Source organism: Manihot esculenta, chromosome 17, assembly GCF_001659605.2.
Source record: "Manihot esculenta cultivar AM560-2 chromosome 17, M.esculenta_v8, whole genome shotgun sequence".
In the NCBI taxonomy this organism is placed as follows: Eukaryota; Viridiplantae; Streptophyta; class Magnoliopsida; order Malpighiales; family Euphorbiaceae; genus Manihot; species Manihot esculenta.
The window spans coordinates 32,957,592-32,981,659 of NC_035177.2; the positions used below are offsets into that span (position 1 = coordinate 32,957,592).

The 24,068-nt window shown below is 31.8% G+C and overlaps 4 protein-coding genes across 8 annotated transcripts; 3 read left to right on the forward strand and 1 right to left on the reverse strand.

Annotated features, from left to right (window-relative positions):
• The first annotated feature begins 5,035 nt into the window (after positions 1 to 5,035).
• On the forward strand, positions 5,036 to 7,451 carry LOC110604536 (WAT1-related protein At5g40240). 2 transcript variants are annotated; one of them, XM_043952242.1, is made up of 8 exons: positions 5,036 to 5,186; positions 5,349 to 5,566; positions 5,634 to 5,696; positions 5,768 to 5,881; positions 5,965 to 6,199; positions 6,281 to 6,439; positions 6,802 to 6,953; positions 7,076 to 7,451. In XM_043952242.1, exons 2-8 carry the CDS (start codon positions 5,379 to 5,381, stop codon positions 7,236 to 7,238), a joined length of 1,074 nt encoding a protein of 357 aa, XP_043808177.1. In that variant the 5' UTR covers positions 5,036 to 5,186; positions 5,349 to 5,378; the 3' UTR covers positions 7,239 to 7,451. The 2 variants fall into 2 exon arrangements, with proteins under 2 accessions (XP_043808177.1, XP_021598432.1); XM_021742740.2 differs by lacking the exon at positions 5,036 to 5,186 and having other exon boundaries at positions 5,229 to 5,566.
• A 317-nt stretch (positions 7,452 to 7,768) lies between these two features.
• On the forward strand, positions 7,769 to 10,459 carry LOC110605580 (WAT1-related protein At5g40240). Of its 2 annotated transcripts, none has more exons than XM_043952241.1 (7): positions 7,769 to 8,468; positions 8,669 to 8,731; positions 8,830 to 8,943; positions 9,130 to 9,376; positions 9,448 to 9,606; positions 9,926 to 10,077; positions 10,188 to 10,459. In XM_043952241.1, exons 1-7 carry the CDS (start codon positions 8,278 to 8,280, stop codon positions 10,345 to 10,347), a joined length of 1,086 nt encoding a protein of 361 aa, XP_043808176.1. In that variant the 5' UTR covers positions 7,769 to 8,277; the 3' UTR covers positions 10,348 to 10,459. The 2 variants fall into 2 exon arrangements, with proteins under 2 accessions (XP_043808176.1, XP_021599895.1); XM_021744203.2 differs by having other exon boundaries at positions 7,777 to 8,468; positions 8,666 to 8,731; positions 10,188 to 10,457.
• A 1,333-nt stretch (positions 10,460 to 11,792) lies between these two features.
• Positions 11,793 to 17,083, forward strand: LOC110605116 (WAT1-related protein At3g28050). 3 transcript variants are annotated; one of them, XR_006349205.1, is made up of 9 exons: positions 11,793 to 12,143; positions 12,263 to 12,328; positions 12,410 to 12,523; positions 13,869 to 14,103; positions 14,339 to 14,497; positions 14,598 to 14,749; positions 15,055 to 15,428; positions 15,987 to 16,038; positions 16,164 to 17,083. XR_006349205.1 is itself a non-coding variant. In XM_021743440.2 (7 exons), the coding sequence occupies exons 1-7, from the start codon at positions 11,950 to 11,952 to the stop codon at positions 15,209 to 15,211; spliced, it is 1,077 nt and encodes a 358-aa protein (XP_021599132.1). In that variant the 5' UTR covers positions 11,793 to 11,949; the 3' UTR covers positions 15,212 to 15,605. The 3 variants fall into 3 exon arrangements, 1 of the variants encoding a protein (XP_021599132.1); XR_006349204.1 differs by having other exon boundaries at positions 15,987 to 17,083; XM_021743440.2 differs by lacking the exons at positions 15,987 to 16,038; positions 16,164 to 17,083 and having other exon boundaries at positions 15,055 to 15,605.
• Positions 17,084 to 17,262: 179 nt separating this feature from the next.
• On the reverse strand, positions 17,263 to 22,201 carry LOC110605115 (protease Do-like 9). Its single transcript, XM_021743439.2, has 9 exons — positions 21,510 to 22,201; positions 20,558 to 20,757; positions 20,286 to 20,466; positions 19,839 to 20,030; positions 19,257 to 19,489; positions 18,308 to 18,409; positions 18,091 to 18,141; positions 17,909 to 18,013; positions 17,263 to 17,817 (listed from the first exon to the last, which is right to left on the reverse strand). The coding sequence occupies exons 1-9, from the start codon at positions 22,117 to 22,119 to the stop codon at positions 17,719 to 17,721; spliced, it is 1,773 nt and encodes a 590-aa protein (XP_021599131.1). The 5' UTR covers positions 22,120 to 22,201; the 3' UTR covers positions 17,263 to 17,718.
• Between the last annotated feature and the right edge of the window lie 1,867 nt (positions 22,202 to 24,068).

Consider the following 24,068-nt stretch of genomic DNA (forward strand, 5'->3'; position numbering starts at 1 on the left):
TGAGAAAAAAAAAGATTAAAAAAGAAAGGAAAATGATAAAAAAATAATAAAATATAGATTTTTCCTTGATAGTAGAAGCGCTTACGGCAAGCCAGTCTTTCAAGAATGAGGGGATCAAAAGTTGAAGCCCATAGACGACATCTCCACTCTTTTAATTACAATAACAACAGCATCAAAATTTATCTTCAAGAGATTAAATATAGATAGAATCAAGTTGCGTTTGATCCCTAAAGGTTCTGTTTCAGAGGCAGTAACTTCAAAGTTGTTTTACCAAAAACTTAGAGCATTGCAATTTTTCCAAATGTGCCAAAGAAGAAATCCAGCCACTTGAATCAAATAGTCTCTTTCTGAATTATTGAAGAGATTAGCACGTAAGGCTGACCAATACTTTGATTCACCAGCATGGATGACCCAAGTCTAAGGCTTTAGACGGCCGATTTAGGTCCCCATGTTCCATAACAAACAGACAAAAATTTCCAGTGTTTGGACTGATAAGGTGGTCCATAAATAATTAGTTAAATTCTAAAATACAATTGGTGTACTAATTTTCAATAGGGCAAACAATAATTTACTAATTGTTTACTGAAATTTACACATATCTTTTTTAATTTTGAAAAAAAAAACTATATATTTAATTCTAATAATTAAAAAAACTGAAACTAATTTTTTTAATTACGAGAAATAAATTAATCTCCATTAATTAGGGATGAGCAGTGGGTGCAGAACGCCGTCTTTGAAATGTCTATTTCAGTTATCCTGATTTGATGATATCCCGACTTCAAGTTCAGTTTAAAAAAATACCGAAATCCGTGTAATTCATTTAATAATTTAGTGATAACTGGTATTGAATACTTATCTAAAATGGTGGCTTTGTTGAGAGCTCTGAAATCCACGCAAAATCTCCTACTTCTATTTTTCTTCCTAACCAATAAAATAGGACCGAAAAAGGGACTTGAATTGAGACGGATGATTCTCGCACTGTGGGAAACACTGGTATGGGAGGCCCAACATCGGATGGGGAGACTCTGATACCAAGTTAAATTTGGGCCAGGCCTAACTCACCCCAAAAGCTAGCTCAAGGGGAAGGATTGTCTATGGCCAATATAAGGGGCACATTACCCCTTTCCACAACCGATGTGGGATTCAACATAAAGTTTCCAACCACATGATTTCTAAAAGTATATCCACCCCATCCTAAAGGAAAGAGAAAAAAGTCAACAGTGATAGAAAAGTCCCCCATTAGAAGTGAAACACTCTACATTGCCCAGTCGATTACACACGATGACCATCTCCTAATTTCACACCAAAAAGGAGGGGTTTCCGTCACATGCAACTACAACCGAGAGACCAAGGTTCCCGAGATGAAGTTATAGCTCCTTCCGTTGTCTATCATCATTGTCATTATCCTGCCTTGAATAATACCATGGATCTTCATTGTTTTTGGAGAAGAAATTCCGCCAATAAAAAAACAAGGATATCTATACTCCGGAAGCATCAATCTCAATATATCCACCTTCTAAATCCGAATTAATGGAAGGAAGTTAATCATCCCCGAAAATCAGAACTCGGAGGGTCTTATTAGGGAATTCATACATGGGATGGATGGAAAGTTTACACTTGTAATAAAGACATTTGGCTCTCAAGTCTAAAAACTCTTGGTGAGAGTACTGTCGGGTGGGTCTTTGGCAAGAATACTAGGAGAAGGATTTGCAGTGGTTGGGTTGTGGGCTTTTTGCTTTTACAAATTAAAAAAAAAAAATTTCAGGAAAAATTTTTCTCGACTCTACTGCATTTTTAAAATGCGATAGAGTCTACCGCGCTTCAAAAACGCGATAAGAAAGAATAATTAAAAATAAAAAATAAAAAAATATTTAAATACATTACCGCACTTCAAAAGCGCAGTAATGCATGAGTGCGGGGTGAGCTGATTGAGAGTATAAATTTAATATTTAATATTTAATTTTATTTATTTAATTATATATTAAATTTATAAAATATAATTATAAAAATTATATTAATATTAATTAATAAATTTTTATTTAATTAATTATTATATTATATTTTATTAATTTAATTAATTATATATTAAATTTATAAAATATAGTTATAAAAATTATATTAATATTAATTAATTTAAATTATTTATAATATAATATTATATTTATCATATTTACTACTTTATTTTATTAATTTATATAATTTAATTAATGATAAGAATATATATAAATGTATTAATATAGTATTCACAGACTTAATCTTGCAGTAAGTTTATCTAAGTAAATTTGAGAAATCTTAGATTCTACTCTTCTATCTCAACTTTCAATTTAAAAAATATATTAGTATAATTTATTTTACAAATGCATTAACTAATGCTAAGGATATATACGATTTATTTTATTAATCATATTTATCAATGTAAAAAGTATAAAAAATTAAATAAAAAAATACATATAAATATTTAAAAACAGTAAAATATGATAAAAATAAATTAATATATACAAATGATAAAGTTAAAAAATAATATTAATAATGATCAAATATCCTCTTGTGCTATATAGATTTTTCGTCCGTTTTTGAGAATACCAAATTATATATGATGAGTCGCGTTGATACTCTCACTTTTCGCTATTAATATTTATGAAGGTTATAAAAATATTAAAAATTAATATTTATAGAATATTTTTATTTGAGAAAAAAATATAAAATAAAATAAATTTTAATTTTTTATAATTTTTATAATTCATAAATATTTATAAATTAATTGTAATAAAAATAATAAAATAAAATGATAAATATGAAAGATATAATGTTTTATTATAAATAAATTAAAATAATTAATATTTATAATAATATTAATATAATTTTTATAATTATATTTATATAAATTTAATATATAATTAAATTATATAAATTAATAAATATTATATTATATTATAAATAACTTAAATTAATTAATATTAATATTAATATAACTTTTATAATTATATTTTATAAATTTAATATATAATTAAATAAATAAAATTAAAAATTAAATTTATACTTTTAATTTATTGAGAGCCGCACTCATGCATTACCGTGATTCAAAGCGCGATAATACATTTAAATAATCTTTTTTAATTATTTTTTTATTACGTTTTTAAAATGCGATAGGTTCTAGTATATTTTTGAAATGCGATACCGCACTGTAAAAATGCGGTAAAATCACTTTTCACTCTGATTTTGGAAAAAAATTTTCTCATGGTTTAGAAATTTTTTTTTTTTTTTTAATTTGGAAAAACAAAAAGCCCTTGGGTTGTGCATCGTTTTGGGAGCAGGCAGAGGAGGATGATCAGGAGGTTGAGGGGCTGGAAGAGAAATATTTTTGTTAGACTAAAAAGTGGGCTGGGAAAGGTCGAGGTAGGGTGTAGGTGGAATCTGCGAGGCCCATTCTCACCCGAGTGTCGTGAGGAAGATGAGATCTATAGATATTTAGTCTCCATCTCAATCTCAAGAGTGAGAGTCATCGTAAAAACGAGATCGAAAGTATCATAGGAATGGGTCCGAACCCTTATCTCTTTCCATAAGCCACTAAGAAAATAGCCAAGAGATTGTTGATCAAACATACCTTCAACCTGTGCTGCCAACTCCATGAATACATCGGTGGACCCTTCTTACTGAATCGTAGCCAATTGTTCATATGGATTAGCCTGAATATCCCCACCATACTGATGCAAAAGTTTCCGAGAAAACTGAGACCAGGACAGACAGGGGAACGTTGACCTCCCATCGCAACCAATGAAAAGCTGGTCCGGACATACAAACCAATGCTAAATGAAGCTTCATGTCATCTCAGTACTCGTCAGCTCTCACGAGCCAACCCACTGGATCAACGCCGTCAAAATTAGACCGTTCAATTTTTTTAATTGCCAGGGATGTATTCTCCAGAAGAAATGGTGAAGGAGCAGGGCGGGAGGGGGGAACTGATGTCACCCATACTACCCATAGATGTTGGAGTGGAAGTTGCGCCTTCGTCAACTACTGCTTTTCCCGTACAAAGGAAGTGAGAAGGGATTCTAGGCGTGAAAACCTCTTATCCTACTCTGTTTGAAAAGTATTGAGTCGATTCTCTTATTCTAGTTTCATCGATAGGAGTTCCTCAAGATTGGACATGTTCTTCTATATTGTATCTACACGCCCTTCCATTTTTATTTTGGGCATGAGGGTGGAAAGCACCTCAGGTGGGAGTGGGACCAAAATTGATAGAGCGAAGAATATGGTAGAAAAGAACATTAAGAATTCGAAAAAGAAAAAGAAGGATTCAGGGACACAAATGGAGAAATCTCCTGAGTTTTCTATTTCAGTATTGATAATTCTTCTGCTAGTAAAATTCTAGCCCATAGCCATAGCTGTACCAAAAGCAGAATTCAATCAACATATATCTCTCCCATTTCTTGGTTATTTATACGCAGACGAGTAATCATGGCCTCCTTATTTCCATTCCGAGATTTCCGCTAACTAATTTCAATCGTCAGTCCTTCTTGGTTGTTCCGAGATTTCTGCTAACTAATTTCAACTGTCACTCCTTCTTCTTGGCTGTCTTTCTCTTGTGGAATATTTTCTCTCAGTCCCTTCTTGTAATATACCCTTAAAATTTCAAGTTCCCTTCTTATGCTCTCATTTTTCGATTTACTGCTATCAGAAAAGAAAGAGATTTATTCAGATCCGTAAATTCTATATTAGTGCAATGAACTTGTGGAAATAAAAAATCCTTGACCAACATTCCTAAGCTGGGAAATGGCATAGGAAACGGAAAGTTTTAGATGAACTAGATTGATAACAAATTTAAAAAATATTAAAGTTGATTTTTTTAGTGAAATTCATTTATTTGTGTTTTGGTCTATGATAAATAGAGTTCAAACAAATATCATCATAAAAAAACATGCCATGTCATTCTTTAGAGTAGAATAAGTCATGAGTTAATGTCAATCATTTCTCTGTGAGGTTCAAGTTCGGGAGTCTCTCCAAAGAACCAACAAAAAAAAAAAGTAACTTTCTTCATTCAACAAGTTTTTATCCTTTTTTATCTCCTTATTTTTCTCTATGTATGTCCTTTTTCCCATTAAAAAATAAGATAGTGTAAGAACATGGCGTATTAGGTGTATTTTGTCCACCCAAACCTTTGCTCGTGGTCTTTATAATAAATACTTGTCAGTATCATCACTTCCTTTTTCTTAATAGGATTTGCTTTAATTTTCTAACTAACAAAATTGACAAATTTTCTGTCGTATATGCAATATTTTTTGGACTCTTGTTTCAAATGAGGCAGAGAAGGAGTCCATTCATCCCTGCTATTTCTTGTGCTTACACAGATCCTCAATCCCAGAATTTCCTCTCAAAAAATGGATTTGGCTTCTTGGGTATGGAATTTAGCACCATTTGCAGCAATGATTGCTGTGGAATGCACAGATGTGGGTGCATCAACGATCAGTAAAGCTGCTTTGGCCCATGGAATGAGCAAATATGTTTCAGTTGTCTACTACAATGGCCTGGCCACTCTCATCCTTCTCCCTTATTTCATCTTTCACAGGTAATTTTCCCTTCTTTCTAGCAATACCCATTATTTCTCTCTTGACATTTGAAGCTTTCTTTTGCAGGAAGAAGCGAGCTCCTATCACTCTCTCACTTTTGGTGATCTTCTTCCTTCTTGCCTTAAATGGGTAAGTTCTTGTTTTGATTTTGTGTTCTTGAAATGGGATTTGTTTCTTGATGGGGAATGTTTCTGTTGCAGGAGTACTGGACAAATTTTGTTTCTAGCTGCTGTGAAGTTGAGTTCTCCTACTCTTTCTTCTGCGATGGCTAACCTTATCCCCATTTTCACTTTCCTTCTTGCGCTAATTACCAGGTAATTTTGCTAGTATCTGTGTTTTTGCCGCAATTTCTTCTTGGAAATAATTGTTTATGTGGGTAATTCTCTGAAATCAATAGGATGGAAACTCTAGATTTAAGAAGATCAAGTAGCCTAGCCAAATCTCTTGGGGCTATTGTTTCAGTAACTGGAGCTTTCATTGTGACCCTCTATAAAGGTCCTGCAGTCTTGACCCCTCCAACTTCTAGCTTTCACCATGATCAACTTCTTCTCTCACAGAAATCAGAGTGGATCTTAGGAGGTTTTCTACTTGTAATCGTCTGCCTTTTGTCTGCAACATGGAACATTGCCCAGGTATTTGGGAATTTCATCATATGTCTTCTTCCTTCTGATCTTTTCACATAGATTTGACCAAGAATTGAATTGTTGTTGCAGGGAGCTACTGTGAAGGAATACCCAGAAGAAATGACAATAGTATTCTTTTTCACGTTCTTTATCACAATCCAAAGTGCTATCTTCTCACTCATTTTGGAAAGAAATCCAAATGCTTGGAGATTGAATTCTACAATTGAAATTGTAGCCATTGTGTACACGGTGAGAAGAACTAGGAAGCCAAATAATTATTATATTTTTTTTTAGCATATAGCATTCAATATCCAAAATACACTTGCTTGGTTAATCCGGATTTGCTTTAAGCAGATCCATTAAAGAGATAAAGTGCTTGTACTCTATATCCAAAACTCAAATCTTGATCAAGTGAGAAAGGACTCATGTCATTCCATTACAGCCAAATAATTATTAGATTATGTTAATAATGCAGTCGCTTTCCATGTCCATTGTTGTTTGAAAAATCTCCTGAGTTTTATATGTAGTTGATGCTGATTGATGGTACTTTACACCAAACATGTTATGGTTGAAACTTACAAAGATTACTGATTTGGAGTCATTTTAATTAGGCTGTGTTTGGGAGTCTGTTTCGAATAGCTATTCACACCTGGTGCTTGCGCAAGAAGGGACCTGTATATGTAGCCATGTTCAAGCCCTTGGGAATTGCCATTGCTGTATTCATGACAGTAACCTTCCTTGGTGACAACCTTTATCTTGGCAGGTATATTTAACCATTTAATATTAATTATGTAGAATTTGTTAATTCTTTAATTTAATAAAATTATTCTACATATAATTTTTTTTTTTTTGGGAAATAATGTTTTAATATGATGGTGGTTGCAGTGTGATTGGATCAATCATAATTGCAGTTGGATTTTACAGTGTAATGTGGGGACAAATGAAAGAGATGAACATGGCCATGGCTTTGAATAATGAACCTTGTAGCTCTCAATCATCAACCCTAAAAGGCCCTCTTCTTCAAAGAGATGCCAGTGAAGAGATATGATGATACTTTTGTACACTATCAATATAAACAAATTTATGATTTTCCCCCCCTAATTTTGTAGTGAAGGAATTTGTTTTATGTGGGGAACTTTTGAATCTTAATTCCATTTCCTAGGAACTCTCACTCTTCACATTTCTGAAACTTTACAAATTTAGGAAGTCTTGTTCTTTAATAAATTATGATATTAATATAGATATTTTGTTATAATAGACACATAGATTTAAGGTTGATTTAACCTTTATATAATGTGTATGATTATTGTCACATTATTAATTTTTTTTATAATTTAAATATATATGGGGATTTTATTAAAAAGAAAAATATGATAGGTTGATTTATAAATAAGGGAAAATTTTTCTGATAATAGAGGCTTCATTTTCATTGTAGACCAAAATAAATCTTATACAATATAGTCATTTCAAAACTAATTAAATTTTTTACCCTCTTTAGAGTTTGCATCGCTATATTTTAATAAAAAAATAATAAAAAAATATTTTATAATTTCACTCATTTTCACTTTAAAATTTATAATTAAATTTATATTAAATTAATACTTTATTTTATCATGTGGACATGATCATAATAATAAAGAATTTATGTGATGACCATTAATGAAATTTATGTTTACAAAACGACATGAAGACAGCTCAGGCAGAAGTGGGAAGTATGTTTTAATTAAGACAATTCTATAAAGTAATAAAAGAATCTAATCCTGCACCAATCATATTTCATTTTCAAGGCAACAGTGATCACTAGGGCACTAACAGTATCAATAGAGCTCAACCCATATTGTCTTGCATTGATTCTTTTTGGACTTTGATATTATTTAAATCACGATTTGGAGAGAAACCAAAGGCAAAATGGCAGATGCTTGCGTGTAAAGATTCGTTAATCTGCAAAGAAAATTATATAATAATTAATGAAGATGTTTAGATACAGACAGATAAGTAAGTTTCTGCAGAATACTGCAAGGAGAAAACTAGCAGGTATCCTGGAGAGATAGCAAGCAAAGTTGATTTCTTCAGGGGAGGATTTGAAAATGGCAGCAAGATGTTATTACAAGGATCTCTTGCCTCTTACAGCAATGCTTGTAACTGTTATTATTGGTGTTGGCTCAAACATTCTATTCAAAGCTGCTTCTTTGAAAGGGATGAGCTACCTTGTCTTCCTCTTTTACTCTAACTTTATTAACACTCTTCTCATGCTTCCAGTTCCCTTTCTCCTTTGCCGGTATCTCTCTCTCTCTCTCTAGCTACCTTTCTTCTAGTTAATATTACTGGATTATTCTTTTTTTTTTTTTTTTTTAGATCTGAGTATGTACCTTTCTTTAATTATTAATTAGGGTAAAATACATATTAATATGCTAAAAATCAAAGATTAAAGTGTAATTTACCATATTAATTAATTTTGTTTCTGAATCTGTGCAGTAGAACTGTGTTTCCCTTGTTCAAGTTCCCTCTTCTCTCTAGAATCTGTGCCATTGGGACTATTGGGTATTGAAATATTTTCCAAGAAAACTTCTTTCTTTTATGTTACTCAAAATTATTGATAAGTATTTGAAGGCCCTCTTTTGATAATTTCTGGAGGTCAGGCTATTTTGTCAACTCATAGGATATAAAGGAATCCAATATAGTTCTCCAACAATGGCTTCTGCAATGAGCAATCTCATGCCAGCTTGGACTTTCTTATTTGCAGGCATTTTCAGGTTCTTTCATACTTTCTTGCTGTATAATTATCTTACTTTACATATCACTACTACATTTTAGGTCAGGGAGTGGTATTTTAGCAGCACTTATAAAATTATTGTCTTAATATTCTTAAGACAAAAATTTAATAACAGTTTCAAATTATTACAAATAAAATTTACTTTTTTTTTTATTATCCCAAAAAGGATGGAAAAACTGGATTGGAGGAGCTCAAGCACTCAGAGTAAAATCATTGGTACAATAGTTTCAATAATGGGTGCATTAATGATGGTTCTCTACAAAGGACCAAAACTTGAGTCATCAACTTCATCAAAAACTTCACCCATTTCACTTCATCATCAGCATATGGGATCTCCACTGTCACATTGGCTCATTGGTGGACTTTTTCTTGGCATCCAGCATATTGGCTTTGCATTCATTTACATTCTTCAGGTAATTATTTAATAATCAAGAACCCACTATAAAAACTCTTCTTCTCATGAATCTTGTTTTTCACTTTGCAGACCCAAATCATGCAAATATGTCCATCAGAGATCCTTTTAACATTCGCCTGCTTCCTGTACACTACTATAATAGCAGCACCAGTTTGTTTTATAGCAGAACCAGAGCTGAGTGCTTGGAGAATAAGCCCTGATATAACAATGGTTTCGATTCTATATGCGGTAAGAATTTGAAGGGTGATTATGCGCCCCTCGTATGACCTTAGCGCTTCTCTCGTTGAGTTAGTTTTTGGAGTAAGCTAAATTCATTCCATTTTCTTGAGATGGTATCAGAATTTTATGATTCAATTGTGAGCCTTCATAAGTATTTCATACTCTATTTACTTTATTCTGGATTGAGTATATTAATCTCCTATTAGTTTATGATAGAAGTAATGTGTTATATGTATGACTGTGAATTTACTGATATTACAGGGTTTAAATAGTAAATTTTCTTATATGGAAACATGTAATAAGAGATATTCACTGTGTATCTGCTCAGGGAGTTCTTGGAGGAGCTTTTCTGGGTATTATGCACTTATGGTGTCTGCACTTGAAGGGCCCTGTATATGTAGCAGCGTTTTCTCCGCTGACAATCGCCGTAGCAGCCGCCATGGCTAGTGCATTCCTTGGAGAAGCTCTTCATCTAGGGAGGTAAAGCTGAACTCTTGAAGCTACTTTGTCTTACAATTTTGCTGTTAGAATATCATTTCATTGGAAGAAAAGATTCAGATTAACAGAATGTTATGGATTTTGGATTGCAGTGTGATTGGAGCAGTTCTGATAACGAGTGGAGTGTACTCTGTGATATGGGGAAAGGCAAAAGAAGAAGAAATGAGAGAGATATTGAGCTCTAGTAGCACGGTATCTCCTTTGTTGAAAGCTCATGGAGTTGAAGAATCTCTGAACAAAAGTGAATGTTAAAGTTAGTATTTATGTATATTTTAAAAAATGCATTATAATAAATAAATAAATAAAAGCTAACACAAAGCAACAAGTTCATATATATAGTAAATTATTAAATATTTTTTTATATTATTTTATTATAGCATGATCCTTTCTTTCTTAATCAGAAGTTTTAAATTTAAACTCTAACGACTAGTAGATTTCAAACATTATATGATTTACATAAAAAAAATAATAGTTTTAAGATATGTCCGTAAAAATTTAATTGTGTTAATTTTGGTACAGCTTTGAAGATTATGTTAGTTACAGCTAGTGGATAAATCTGAGAACTTAAAGTATTGACATCCATGCTAATGTGACATTAATATTATTATTTTGACTATAATTGATGACATGGCAAAAAATTTTGTTAACTATGTTATAACAGTAATTTTTTAAAAAAATATATTATTTAATTTATATAATATTAAAAAATATATTAATTAATTTCTTAATTTTAAAATATATATTAAAATATTTTTAAAATTTTAAAAAATTATTAATTAATCTCCCTTTAATTTTAACGGTTAAATTAATAAAAAAAATTAAAATATTTTTAATAAAAAAATTATTTATAAAAAAAATTTAAAATATCTTTAATAAAAATGACTAATAAATAGTAAGAATATGCAATTCCGATTCCAACTTAAGATTTATGTAGAAACCAAAATGAAACTATAATTTAATACAATTCTAATTCATTATTTTAATTTGATTTGATATGATTTTCAGTAAGACTATTTGATTTTAATTCTAATACGGTTCTTATTAAGATTAGAATCAGAATTAAATCTCTAATTCTTCTATTGTTAAAAATTATATTTAAAATCAAATTTTGATACAGTTATGATATGATTTTGAGTAATTTTATATCGGTTCGATTTAAATTTTTATTTTTATTTTTTTAATTTTAGTTTGAGTTCAAATCTTTGAATTTTACAAATAAAATTATAACATTATTATAACATTATTATAATAATAATATTAGTGGATAAAAATGACATATGCAAATAGGAAAATTACAAACGAATTATAAATATATATATATATAATACAAATAATCACAAACGAAATATTCATCTGCAAAACAAACATCTTACAAATAGACAGTTTCAAATGAATTATAAATAGATTACAAATTAACCAGTTTCGATTTGTAAACTATTGGAAAAAATTAAAAGAAAATTACAAATGGATTTAGACATTCATTTGTTGTAATTTTGAAAAACAAATGATATTAATAAATCTTTATAATAATTATATTTAAAAAAAAAGCAAGTATTTTTTTGAAAAAATGGCTTATTTTTTTATTTAATTAAAAAATACTTTTTATTCACTAATTTTTCTTAGTCTTTTAACATTTTCTATGAGGCTTAAAGAAATTCTCATCTCCCACATTCTTATCTTTGGAAAAAAAGAAGCAAAGGAGCCAATCATTAAAGCACAAAGGAAGTAAAGCAATTATAAAAGAAACAAACAAAACCACTTGCTTGTATTGGCAAGTAATCAATCACCACTCACCACCAACAGTTCCAAATAAATTCTTACATAGACTCATCAGAATTGGTAGCTTGAGCAGAAATGGCAGGAAGGAATTATTGTGTGAGAGATGTTTTGCCATTTACATCTCTTGTAGCAATGGAGTGTGTCAACGTTGGCTTAAACACTCTTTACAAAGCAGCCACCTTGAAGGGCATGAACTACCTTGTCTTTATTGTATATGCTTACGCCATTGCTGCTCTTCTTCTTCTTCCTTCTCCTTTCATCTCCTGCAGGTTTCTTTCTTTTTTTCTTTTTTCAGCTTCTGATCATTCATACAAGAAAATTTTCCAAGTGGGTATTCAAGGAAATCAATTAACCATGAACAATCATTAATTTGTTTCTTTTTATGCAGATCAAGAGTACTTCCTCCCCTGAGCTTCTCCATACTCTCTAAAATTGGTCTTCTTGGGCTGATTGGGTAAGATTGATCAAAGCAAAGTATTTTTTTTTTTTTTTTTTTTTTTTTTTTTACTGATTATTATGAGTTGATGGAAAGCAGGAGCTCGTCTCAGATCATGGGTTTCACAGGCATAAATTATAGTTCTCCAACTCTTTCTTCAGCCATCAGCAATCTCACACCAGCTTTCACTTTCATTCTTGCCATCATTTTCCGGTACCTTCGCTTTCCTTTTTTGTTTGTGGAGTACATGAGTACCCTCATCTTCTTTATTATAATTTTTCCTAGCATCTATTTTCTTTATTTTGATTCTTTTTTTTACAATGTTTAGAGACAGAAAAATCAATAAACAGATTGATTGATTGATTGATTTAAGGATCTTATTTTTCAAAAATCAATAAACAGATTAATTGATTGATTTAAGGATTTTATTTTTTTGTTTAACTAATTTTTATCTTCAAACTAATTGAGTTGGAGTATATAAGGCTTGGTTTGATTTAAAATTTCTTCCCGAGAAGTATATTTGTTAATAAGTACACTTGCAAAAAATTTATGTATTAAAAAATATAGTATAATTGTATTTAGTATAAAAATTAATTTTCTAAAAATTAAAATTATTTATAAATATAAAAAATAATAATATTCATAATATGATTTCAAATGTAATAAATTAAGGGATAAATTGATAAATTTAATATAATTTAATTAAGCTAAGTGTAACTTACCAAGTTTCCCCTAAATAAGTTACTTATAAGGAAAGTAATTTCTAAGAAGTTAATTTGAAATGTGAACCAAATAAGAGAGGTTTTTGCACTTCTTTGGTCTACTTGTCCTCAACCAAACAAAACTTAAATATTTTGTAGTCACTACTATAGTAATAATAACTAAGAAAGAAAAACTATTATTAAATTTTTATATTGCGAAAAAATTTATTAATTAATTTTTTTTATTTTAAACAATATATTAATTATTATTAAATTTTTATATTATGAAAAAATTTATTAATTAATTTTTTTAATTTTAAAAAATATATTAAAATTTTTTAATATTTTAAAAAATTTATTAATTAGACTTTCATTGAGTTTAACAGTTAAATATTATAAAAAATTTAAAATATCTTAAATATAAAAAAATTAATTAATAAATTTTTATAAAATTAAGAGGTTAATTAATAAAATTTTTAAAATATAAAAATTATATAATAAAATATTTAATAGCAAAAGTTAATAAAATAATTAATTAGTATATTTTTTAAAACGTTAAATATATTTTAATATATTTTTTAAAATTAATTAATTAACCAATTAATTTCTTCTTAATATATTTTTTCTTAATACAGAAATTAAATAATAAATTTTTCATAAAAAATCAAAACCAAGCGATGTTTTTTCACTTTTTGCTTCATACAAGTGGATTGACTGAGACCCTATGCTACTGTTTATTCTCATCACCTAGTTCATTGCTCTTCAATTCACAGGACCACCACTAACTTTAATTATTCTCTTTCTTCAAATTCTTTTATCTTCTAATCCTTTTTTTTCCCTATATTTTCTTTGACAAGGATGGAAAGGGTTGCCATGAAAAGAAGAAGCAGCCAGGCTAAAGTATTGGGCACCATTGTTTCAATAGCTGGTGCATTTGTAGTCACTCTTTATAAGGGTCCACCAATTATCATTGTTTCTTCTCCATCTCTTTTATTCAATCAATCTCTTCAATCAACTCATCCCAATTGGATCCTTGGTGGGATCTTGCTCACAGCCGAGTATATACTAGTTCCCTTATGGTATATTGTTCAGGTACAGTAATTCCAAAATAAAAAACTTCAGCGTCTGTTCTTTCTGTAACACTTTTCAATGGTATTAGCTGTTTTAGTAGTTGTTAACTAAACTATATATAATCATTTTACTTAGTGTAAACACTATCTTAACTGAACTATTTAATCGTTTTACTTGGTGTAAACACGATCTTAAACGCTATTGTCGAACATGGCCTTGATAAAATCTGGCAATAATTGCTTGTAATACTTGGCAGACACAAATAATGAAGGAGTATCCAGCAGAGATGACAGTAGTCTTCTTCTATAATCTATCTGTGAGCATTATAGCAGCAATTGTAGCTCTATTCACTTATGGAGCTTCTTGTTCTTGGATCATACGGCCGGGTTTAGCTCTAGCTTCCATTGTATGCTCGGTGAGAGACGCCACAAGACTGGGAAATTTTTGGTGTTTAGTTCGTTTTCTGCCTTGTTTGTATGGTTCTTGTTCTAACTTCTGCACTTCATTTTGTACAGGGAGTGTTTGGATCATGCTTGAATAATACTGTTCACACATGGGCTCTGCACTTGAAGGGACCTGTTTTTGTTGCAATGTTCAAGCCTTTGTCAATTGCCATTGCAGTTGCTATGGGTGCCATGTTCCTTGGTGATGCTCTCCATCTTGGAAGGTATGGAATTATGACTCTTTTTCATGGAATTTTCAACATTCTCATCACTCTTCCAATCTATACCCATCTATTTAGACCTGAAGTATAATAATTATAGTGGAAATGGAATCCATATAAAAATAAGGATAATTTACTATGTAAATCTTGATATTTAGCAAAATCTACAGTTTAGCCATACTTTCTTAATAGTAAACAATTTAATATAGTTGCCAAATGTATAGAAAGGAACTTTCTTTCTTTTCTGTTCTTTTTCTTCCTTTGTTTAGGTAATAACTGGTTTTGCATGTTGTTGGTGCTGTGGGCAGTCTGATTGGAGCAATGATAATATCTATTGGATTTTACACTGTGATGTGGGGAAAGGCCAAAGAAGAGTTGACTGAGGATTACGGAGCTAGTACACTGGGATCTCCATCCACCCAGAAGGTTCCTCTGTTGCAAAGCTACAAAGATGAACATGTGTAGAGCAAAAAAATAAAAAGAAAGGCAAGACACAGATCAGTCTGGAAAAATGAGAATGCATCTGCAGTATACAACCAAATGCAGGGCCAGAATATAATGGAAATCTCTCCATTTTGACAGTTCGAGTCACCTGCCTGTACAGCTCAAGGGTGCAAAATAATCGAGGCCCAAGTGCGTGCTGGTCGACAGCTGATGGGAACTGCCTATACCAAATGTCTAAGTACTTAGTTTTTCTTTTTCTTTTTTTTTTTTTTTTTGTTTTTTTAGTGTTTTTAATTTGATTGCTCAATTCCATTTTTTATTTTATGAAACTCCTTTAATCTCAATTTAAATATTAGTAAAGTCTCTATTACCTGCATTTAAAGTAAACACAAATAAAGAATTATTTATTTGATCAGTTTAATTCAACATTAATTAAATAATTTCTTTCTCTTTCTCCTGATTCAACTATTTATTGTGTTGGCCTTCCATTCTCTAGTTTTAAGCTAGAGAGAATATTCTTTGTTTTTTTGTTTCAATTTCTTTTTTTTCGAGGAACTCGTCCTCTTTGATGCTAGCAAGCAACTTCTCCAGTCCGGTACTTCCTTTTTCCTCGCTCAAATTGTGGATTACTCTCTCCCCTCCAGTAGAGTGTATATATTTTATTTTAATTTGATTTATGTGGATGGTTAACAGCAGAGCTTCATGGCTGAGGGTTTTGAGTTTTTTTTTTATTGCAATGCGATTTCGTTTATCTTCTTTTTTTATTTTTTTTATTTTTGTGTTTGTAATTTCTCAGTAAAGATTTCTGGGGTGGCTCGTGTGTGTTGGTGCAAGTGGATAGCCTCAAGGTACTCCTCCATTGCCTTCGTCTAACTTGGTTAAGCCTATTTAAAGCCTCATCGAGCCTTGTGAGGCTTATCGAAAGTATCCCCTGGCTTGCATGTGACTTTTTCTTCTTTCCTTTTTGGACTAGAGTTGCCTATACATTTTCTTTCGAGTTTCTTCCGATTCCTCTGCGCTTCAATAAAATTGATTAGCTTGTTTGGCTATTGTTATGAGGACCTCTATCAGCCTCTAGAGGCGTTCTTCCTGTGCTCAGGCGATCAAAGATCTAAGTGGAGAAGGGAAATGAGGAAGCAACAATCCGGATCCTTACCGGGTCTACTTATGGATCGTGTTTTTAGGGCACAAGATATTTGGGCTTCTTTAGTTTCCTTTTTCTTATTTGACCCTTTATTTTCTCCAACGGTTTTTATGTTATCAGGCATAGGACCTGCCTTTACTTATGATAATGAAATCTTTCAACAACAAAAAAAACTATTTAACATACAACAGATAACAATTGGAAAAACAAAATAGCTTTGCTCTAAATGTGAAAGATGGTTTCGATTTAAGCTGATAGATGGCTTTTGTTTGTATAATACCAAATGGAGAAAGCCAATGTATTGACCTCGTTATGGTCACCATAATGAAAGTGATTGTCCAGGCTTTGGGACCAGCAGAAGCTGCGCAGGAGACAGAGGATATCATCAGTAGTGTTTCTCGTTGGTTCAAGTCCTGGTGAAAAATTAATTGGCTAACTGTATCTTTGATTTGAAGAATTTCCTGTTGTGATATCTGTAAATGAGAAAGAGTAGTCTCAAAAAAGAAAATTGAAAGAAAAAGAAGAAAGGAATGGGAGATGGAGAGAAGAGGCGAAAGGAAGAAGGGAAGAAACTAGAACTACAATTTAGAGGAAACGAAGGGAGGCAGCAGCAGCGGCGGCAGCAGAATGCAGTAAAACCAACTTTACCGTCTCTGTTTTTCTATCATTTGAATTTCCAGTTCTACATGATTCCATTGTATGCATGTTTATTTAGTAGTCCTTATAATGAATCACAAGAAATTGCAAAACTTGAAAATATTATTCATGCGCACACAATTGTGTATGTCCTATACGTTTGTTTAAAATGAAATAATTCAATTTTGCATACAGAACTATAAGTCTTGCATGAAAATATAAAAGAAAAAAAAATAGAGGTACAAATGAAAAACAAAGAAAGAAAAAAAAAAAGGGAAAAAAACACCCCTCGTGATGGAATAACTATTTGTATAATTTTCTGAAGGTAAGATAGGCCAAGAAATTGTATATAACCTGACAGAATTCTATGAGCAGGAGAAACCAATAACAAAAATCTCCTAGACCTAGGGAGAAAAAATCACAATGCTCCCTGCATTCTTCCACTTGCTACGGCATAAATTTGTGGATACAAATACAAATAAAAATACACACCTCAACTACCAAACAGACATCTGTCTGTAACAAAATAGTGCAACATACATACCAACCAACCATGCTACACCCCCCTCCCCTCCCCGAAAAAAAAAATGCTCCACCAAGAAAGAAAACCACAAGCAGGGACATGAAAACAGGAAATTACTGAACCTCCGAGACTGAGATAAATTGAAATGTTATATAGCAAAATTAGAATACTGGGCACCCAAAATGGCAGCAAGTTCTGTACCTTAAGAATGTAATTTTTTTGCTCTCAAGTCCTAAGATCTTCAGACATAGCAGATGGTATACAATGTGTTGCAAGGATATCTAAAGTTGCTGCACGGGCATTTTTGGTGTGTAGGACCACTATCTGCAGACAGAAAATTCAAAATTCTTTATGAATGGTAGAGAGAAAAGGATTGGAGAGAGAGAGAGAGAGAGAGAGAGAGAGAGAGACGAACCTGCTGGTATTCTAGGTCAAACTTTAAAAATTCATCAGCACAACTCTCCACCATGTCAGCCAAGCTCTTCAGATTCTTCACAGGTTGGCCATTGAAAGCAAGAACCTGCATAACATACAGAGTTTTAACACTGTACTTCAAGGTTCCTGCCACAAATGTACATCACCGATTGAGCAATATACCTGAGTATTGACAATTTCTTCATATCCAATATTAATGTCAGCCACGAGAACCTACACTCATTTCAAAAACAAATATGTAAGGAGTGAATTGTCTTTTTTCTTTCTTTCTTTTTTGCAGTAAAACCCAAAATGCTTGCCCAATAGTTTCAGAGAAATTATTTGGGGAAAAACATAGAACAATATTTTCTTTCGAGTGTGGTGGTTGGGAAAAACTGACCTGTGAAACAACCACCACTTGTTCATCTACAGATTGTGCCATTGCATGTAAATGCTTGTCCAAGAGTTTGACCGGAGCATCAAATTCATAGTCCTTTCCATACTGGAGCGAAGCACAATTTGAACAGTTATAAATTAGGCAAAATGCAAACCCTTTTATAAAGCAAACATAATTATACTACTTGCTACAGCATAATAAACAGGTGCTAGGATCACCAACTCTTGCACTGAGCTACCAATAAACTTAACTAGATACAGATTAAACCTATATTAGCATACATCCTATCACCAGCTACATACCAGTGTTACATATAAATATTTTCATAGATTCTTGCACTTGAAGGCAGCATCTCACAATAACCCAGTAAAAACGAAGACATGATCAGCCAAGAAATGGAAACCTTGAACTTGAATAAGGGCCTCCGTATGCAATATATTTTTTATTTGATATGTTACATGCAAAAAGAGAAAGAAAAAGGGGGGAACAAGCTATTGGTTTGATATGTTAGAACTAGATGCATTATTTAGAATCGAAGTAGAACATTCACAGTGCATGTCAGCAATTAGGACACAATTAAAAACTAATAACGCAAATTTGACCACAGGAGATTATAATCCTCTAGTTGATACATGATGTGGTACAAAGCAAAAAAATGGAACAAAAGAATTATACTTAGGGTGTCAAACCACAATTAAGTTTGACTTATCAACGGCATGACTAATTTGTATTTAATTATTATGATTTTTATAAGTTAGGTATTTAATAGGTTATGGTTTTAGTTCAAGTGTTTAATAGGTTAACCACAAATAGTATAAAGGAGCAAGTATATATTTAGCCTTATGAGAAGGAAAAAGAAAAAAGGAAAAAGAAAAAATAAACAGTAGATAAAACTTTTAAAAGAGAAAGGAACAAGCCACAAACAAAACAAAATGAAACTATTAATACACACCTCAGAACGCAGATATGGCACAGATACAGCAGTAAAAACAAATCCAGCAATAATGTAATAAGAAGGAGGTTTTCCCTTGATATGTGCTGGGATCAACCGTTTGTGTGTTGCAAGTTTTATGTTGAATTCAAGTATCTCTGAATTGCGAAGAACTTTCACCACAGCTTTGTCGCCAGTATACTTTTGAGAAACAAGGTAACTGAAACTAATTCGCTCTCCATGCCTGAATGGAACTGAAACAATCCAGTGGAGAGGATTATGATAATATGTGCAGAAATTATGACAATAATGATGAAACTGGTACAAGAAAATCCTTCAGAGGTTGACATTAATGAAAGATCAGCATGATAAGAAACACAATGTCTGGAACTAACAAAATTAAAATATTGGCTTAAATTGCAAATTGTTTAGGTCAATTGGTCCGTAAAGACACATAGTAATGTCAAATGACCTAATTCTTATGTGGTAAAAATAATTTTCAATACATAGTGTGAATTAAAGGTTAAACAGGGGGTAAAAAGGCGAAACAGAAGTTTATGGGCAGCAAACATGGCTGACAAAATTCACAAGAAAAATGCTTACTTGTTCCATCATTAGCAATTTTAACCCCATCAAAACTTAGGATAACATCAGATGGCTGCAAAACATGAGATTCTGGAGCTGTTGGTTCAATTCTTCTAATGCGTACACCCTTCATATCAGGTTCCATCCCCATTGACATTCGCAAATCAGGATTTTCCATCTTCTGCCACTCAACTCCAAGAATTGGGAAGCCTAAAACAACACAATTCTGACAGGATTAAGATGTGAAAAGCAGAATCTTTACAATCGCAACATCACAAAAAATATATATTAATAAAAAGATTATTTGCAGTTTCTAGTTGTAAGTCAATAAAGCGAGGAGAATACAATTGCACTTTGCATTCATCATTGCATGTCAGGGAAAGCTTTTTTTTATGGGGGGTTTTGGGGGTTGGGGGGGAAGAGAGTGGGATGACACTAGCAAAATGGGAGAAATGCCAAAGATACCTGTATAGGCCCCATTCTTTTCATAATCACAGATAAAATGTACTATAACAGGTGTGGGTATAACGTAGCCAATATTCTCCACATCTTCATGTTTCAGAGATTGAAATGCAATACCAACACATTTGCCCTTGTCATTAAAGGCAGGCCCCCCAGAATTTCCAGAGTTTATAGCTGCATCTATCTGCATTAAGAAGATATCATCCAGATATATCAATAACCAATCACTAAGAAAGCATGATTACTCATAGCACATAAAAATTATATTCTACAACCTGCAACCCTAAAAGCTCAGTTGATCCATGCACATAAGATAGTATCTCTATGCGTGAGACAACACCACTTGTCACAGAGATGGTGTCACCCCCAATCGGGTAACCCACAACAGTAACAGCATCTTGAAGGGCAGGCAAATCTCCAAATTCAACAGGGACAACCCCCTCCCAAAACTCGTCATCATTAACCGTCAATAATGCTAGCATCAAGAAAGAAGGGAATTGTTACAATCAAAAAAATTAAAATGTTTCACAGAAAGATATTCATTAGTGCGCCATGATACTGCTTAATTTGAAACTATATATTTTCAAAAATCTTTTCTTTTTCTTTATGCTTTAGTGCATTCATAAACACCCAACTGAACAGGCAAAGAAAGCAAAAGGATGTCAAATAATAGCCCAGCCAAGAAAATTCTAGGAGCAGTAATCAGGGTAAGATAGTTCTTAGGTCTCTCTTCATTTCAACAGACATATGCGAAAAATGAACTAGGAAAACAGTATCAGTTTTATGATCTTTAAGATCACAGTATTAAAGTGAATGAAATTTATTGCCACGCTCTCTTTTTTAAGGAAAATATAATGAAAAAGCCTTTACTATCAAGGCTATCCCACATGACAACAAATCCATAATTTCAATAAAATGCCAAAATCTATAAGTAAACCTAGAATTTAAAACCTCCTTCAGAACAGAAGTAAGCCCAAAAAAAAGAAACTCAGCGTTTCTTACATTCCCCTCCTCCTACATACTCAAAACCAGAAAGCTCAAACTGTCCAGTTTTTCATAACAGTTATCCAACCAACCCAATAAAACTCGCACATCATATCTTCTAACGAACAATAGCATTTATATTCCATCTTGAAAATCCAGAATCATGTTCATTCATTAGATTCCTAAAGAGAGCATTTATAGTAGTCATTTTAAACATATTCAAAAAGACTAGAACTTCAATACCAATATCGCACTCGGTGCCAATAGCCAAGACAGTAGCCAGATATTTGGTATCAGACCCTCGTTTTTTCAGCTTAACCTGAGTGTGATGCTCGACGGAATGCGCATTTGTCAACACTCTCCTTTCCCCAATAATAAACCCACTGCTACTCGAACTATACTGCCTTTTCCGCTGCCATGGCAATGAAAAATTTGGCTCAGTGTGAACACAGAACACCTTCACCACAGCATCCATTGCCGGCACCACTTTCACCACACTCTCCCACTCCGCCGCTGCAACCACCCCCACCATATTATTGTGCCTAATCTCACCACCGGGAGCATAGAATTCCCCGTTCTGCTCTCCATGGCGTGTCAGCCTCCGTTCTGGAGACTTGGGTTCCGATATTTCAGCGTGTTTTCCGATTTTCCTAGGTCTTCCACGGCCACGACCAGGGGGAGTAGGACTAACGCTAGTGCTAGGGGTTTCTGCAACAACGGTGGTGGCGGTGGCAGTGGAGGGGAGAGAAACGTTGTCGTTTTGGGTTGTGTTGGTGGTGAATTGGAAGTCCATAGTTTCTGGAGCCTGCGTTTTCTTGGGTTTTCGACCGCGTTTTCTGGGTTTGTTGTCCATTATTTTCGGGGTGTGCGTTTCAGTTTCAGGTGCTTGTTTTTCTGCTTTCAGGGTTTTGTTACGCTATTCTTCTGATGCTTTGATTCTGTGAATCAATGAAAAAGACGACTGAGAAGACACTGAATAGCCTTTTTGGGCCTCAAATGGGCCTCGTTCAAAATTAGGGCACAATTGATAAATGGATCAACGGGTCAGAGCCCTTTTTTTAAAAAAAATGGACCTTATTGAATTACAATTAAGCTTTTTTGTTTTTTCAAATTCATTGTATCAATTATAAAGTTTTCCCAATTTGATTCAATGAAGTATTATATTAATTTGGGAAATTCAAATTAAGCGAATTAGTAAATTTTTAATATGATATGATTTAGAAAATATCAATGTATAATTATAAAACTAGGGCACAATAGAAATAGGGTATGATCCACCACTAGAAGGCACTATTGAATGCTATTGTGCTTCATGTGCAAACATATTTCATATTTTTATTAAGGCTAAATTACAGAAACTAATTCAAATATTTTAGTGTTTTAATTTAAATAATTAATTTTTTATTTAATTATCTAAAATTATAAAATTTAAGAAAGTTGTATTCAAATTTTAAAATAAATTTGAAAAGAGTACTCCTCAATCAAACATGGCAGACCATTTTTTTTAATTAATAAATAGTTAATTCATGATAAATTCTTAAATTAATGTTGAATTTGATTATACGAGACTAAATCCCAAAAAAAAAAAAAATCTTTAAAGGTATTGAAACTCTAAGGGCGGAGTCGACGGCTAGAACGATCAAACCTCCTCTCTAGAAAAAAAACTAAAATACTTAATAATTAATGCTGGTACTATAATTTTTTTTAATTCAAAATTAGGGATAAACTTTTACTTTAAAAAATAACAATAATTAAATAATATTGAAATTAAGAATTTCTTGTTTAAATAATACTTGTACAACTAATTCAAAAAATTATAATTCTCTATAAAATTCAGATGAAAATTTTTTGTTAATTTTACTTTTACCAAATATTTAATCATTTACTTTTAAAATTAATTAAGTTTTATATTTATATTTTATAATATATTTTTATTATGTATAATTATTTATCTAAAAAATCCTAATAAGCATCTTAATAATTAAATCCTTAATTATAGCTAATTATATATTTATTTAAACTCTTGTTTTACATAAAGAGTATTTGGCTGAAATTCTAAATTTAAATTTAAATGGTCAAATTAAATGACAATTATATCATATAATTGACTATAAAATTTAATAAAAAGTTTATCAAAATAAACTAATCTTATTAATAAATAATTATCAATTAATTAAATATAAAAGATGTAAAATAAGAAGATAGTGAACAGTGATAACCTATAAATCTGCTATAGCATATTAGAATGATTTGTTTTACTATAAAAATAAAGTTGAATGATTTTACTAAAATAATATATATTTTTTTTAAGTGATAAGGTTATAGTTAAATGAGTATGAGAGAATAGACTATTTGATATTAGTATATAATATTAAGAAGAAATGAAGTATCATGTAAAGTCTTGACTGTCAAGAAATGAACAGCTTGATTTGCTTGTCTTCGTATATGTATGAAGGAGATAGACCGAACATGATATACCAAGAACTTGATATCTTTAATAATACCTTGAACTTGAGTCGGTGAAAAGAGACTGTCAATAGCAATAATAGTGTTTTGAGAGTTTCCTTCAATAAGAACATTGGTAAAACTTGAAATTTTTTGCAAGCAAAACAGCCTCCCTACCTGCTAAGGATTCCAACGTGAAGATATTTGAAATAGCAGGGTACCTCCTATAGCTCCAAGTCAAAGAATTAGTAAGTTTTAATATTTTAAAGTTTAAACGAAATGAGTTTTTGAAAGAAAAGAGCCAAGGAAGAAATGCGAGGTTCGGCAGCCGAAGGTGAAAGTTCGGCCGCCGAAGGT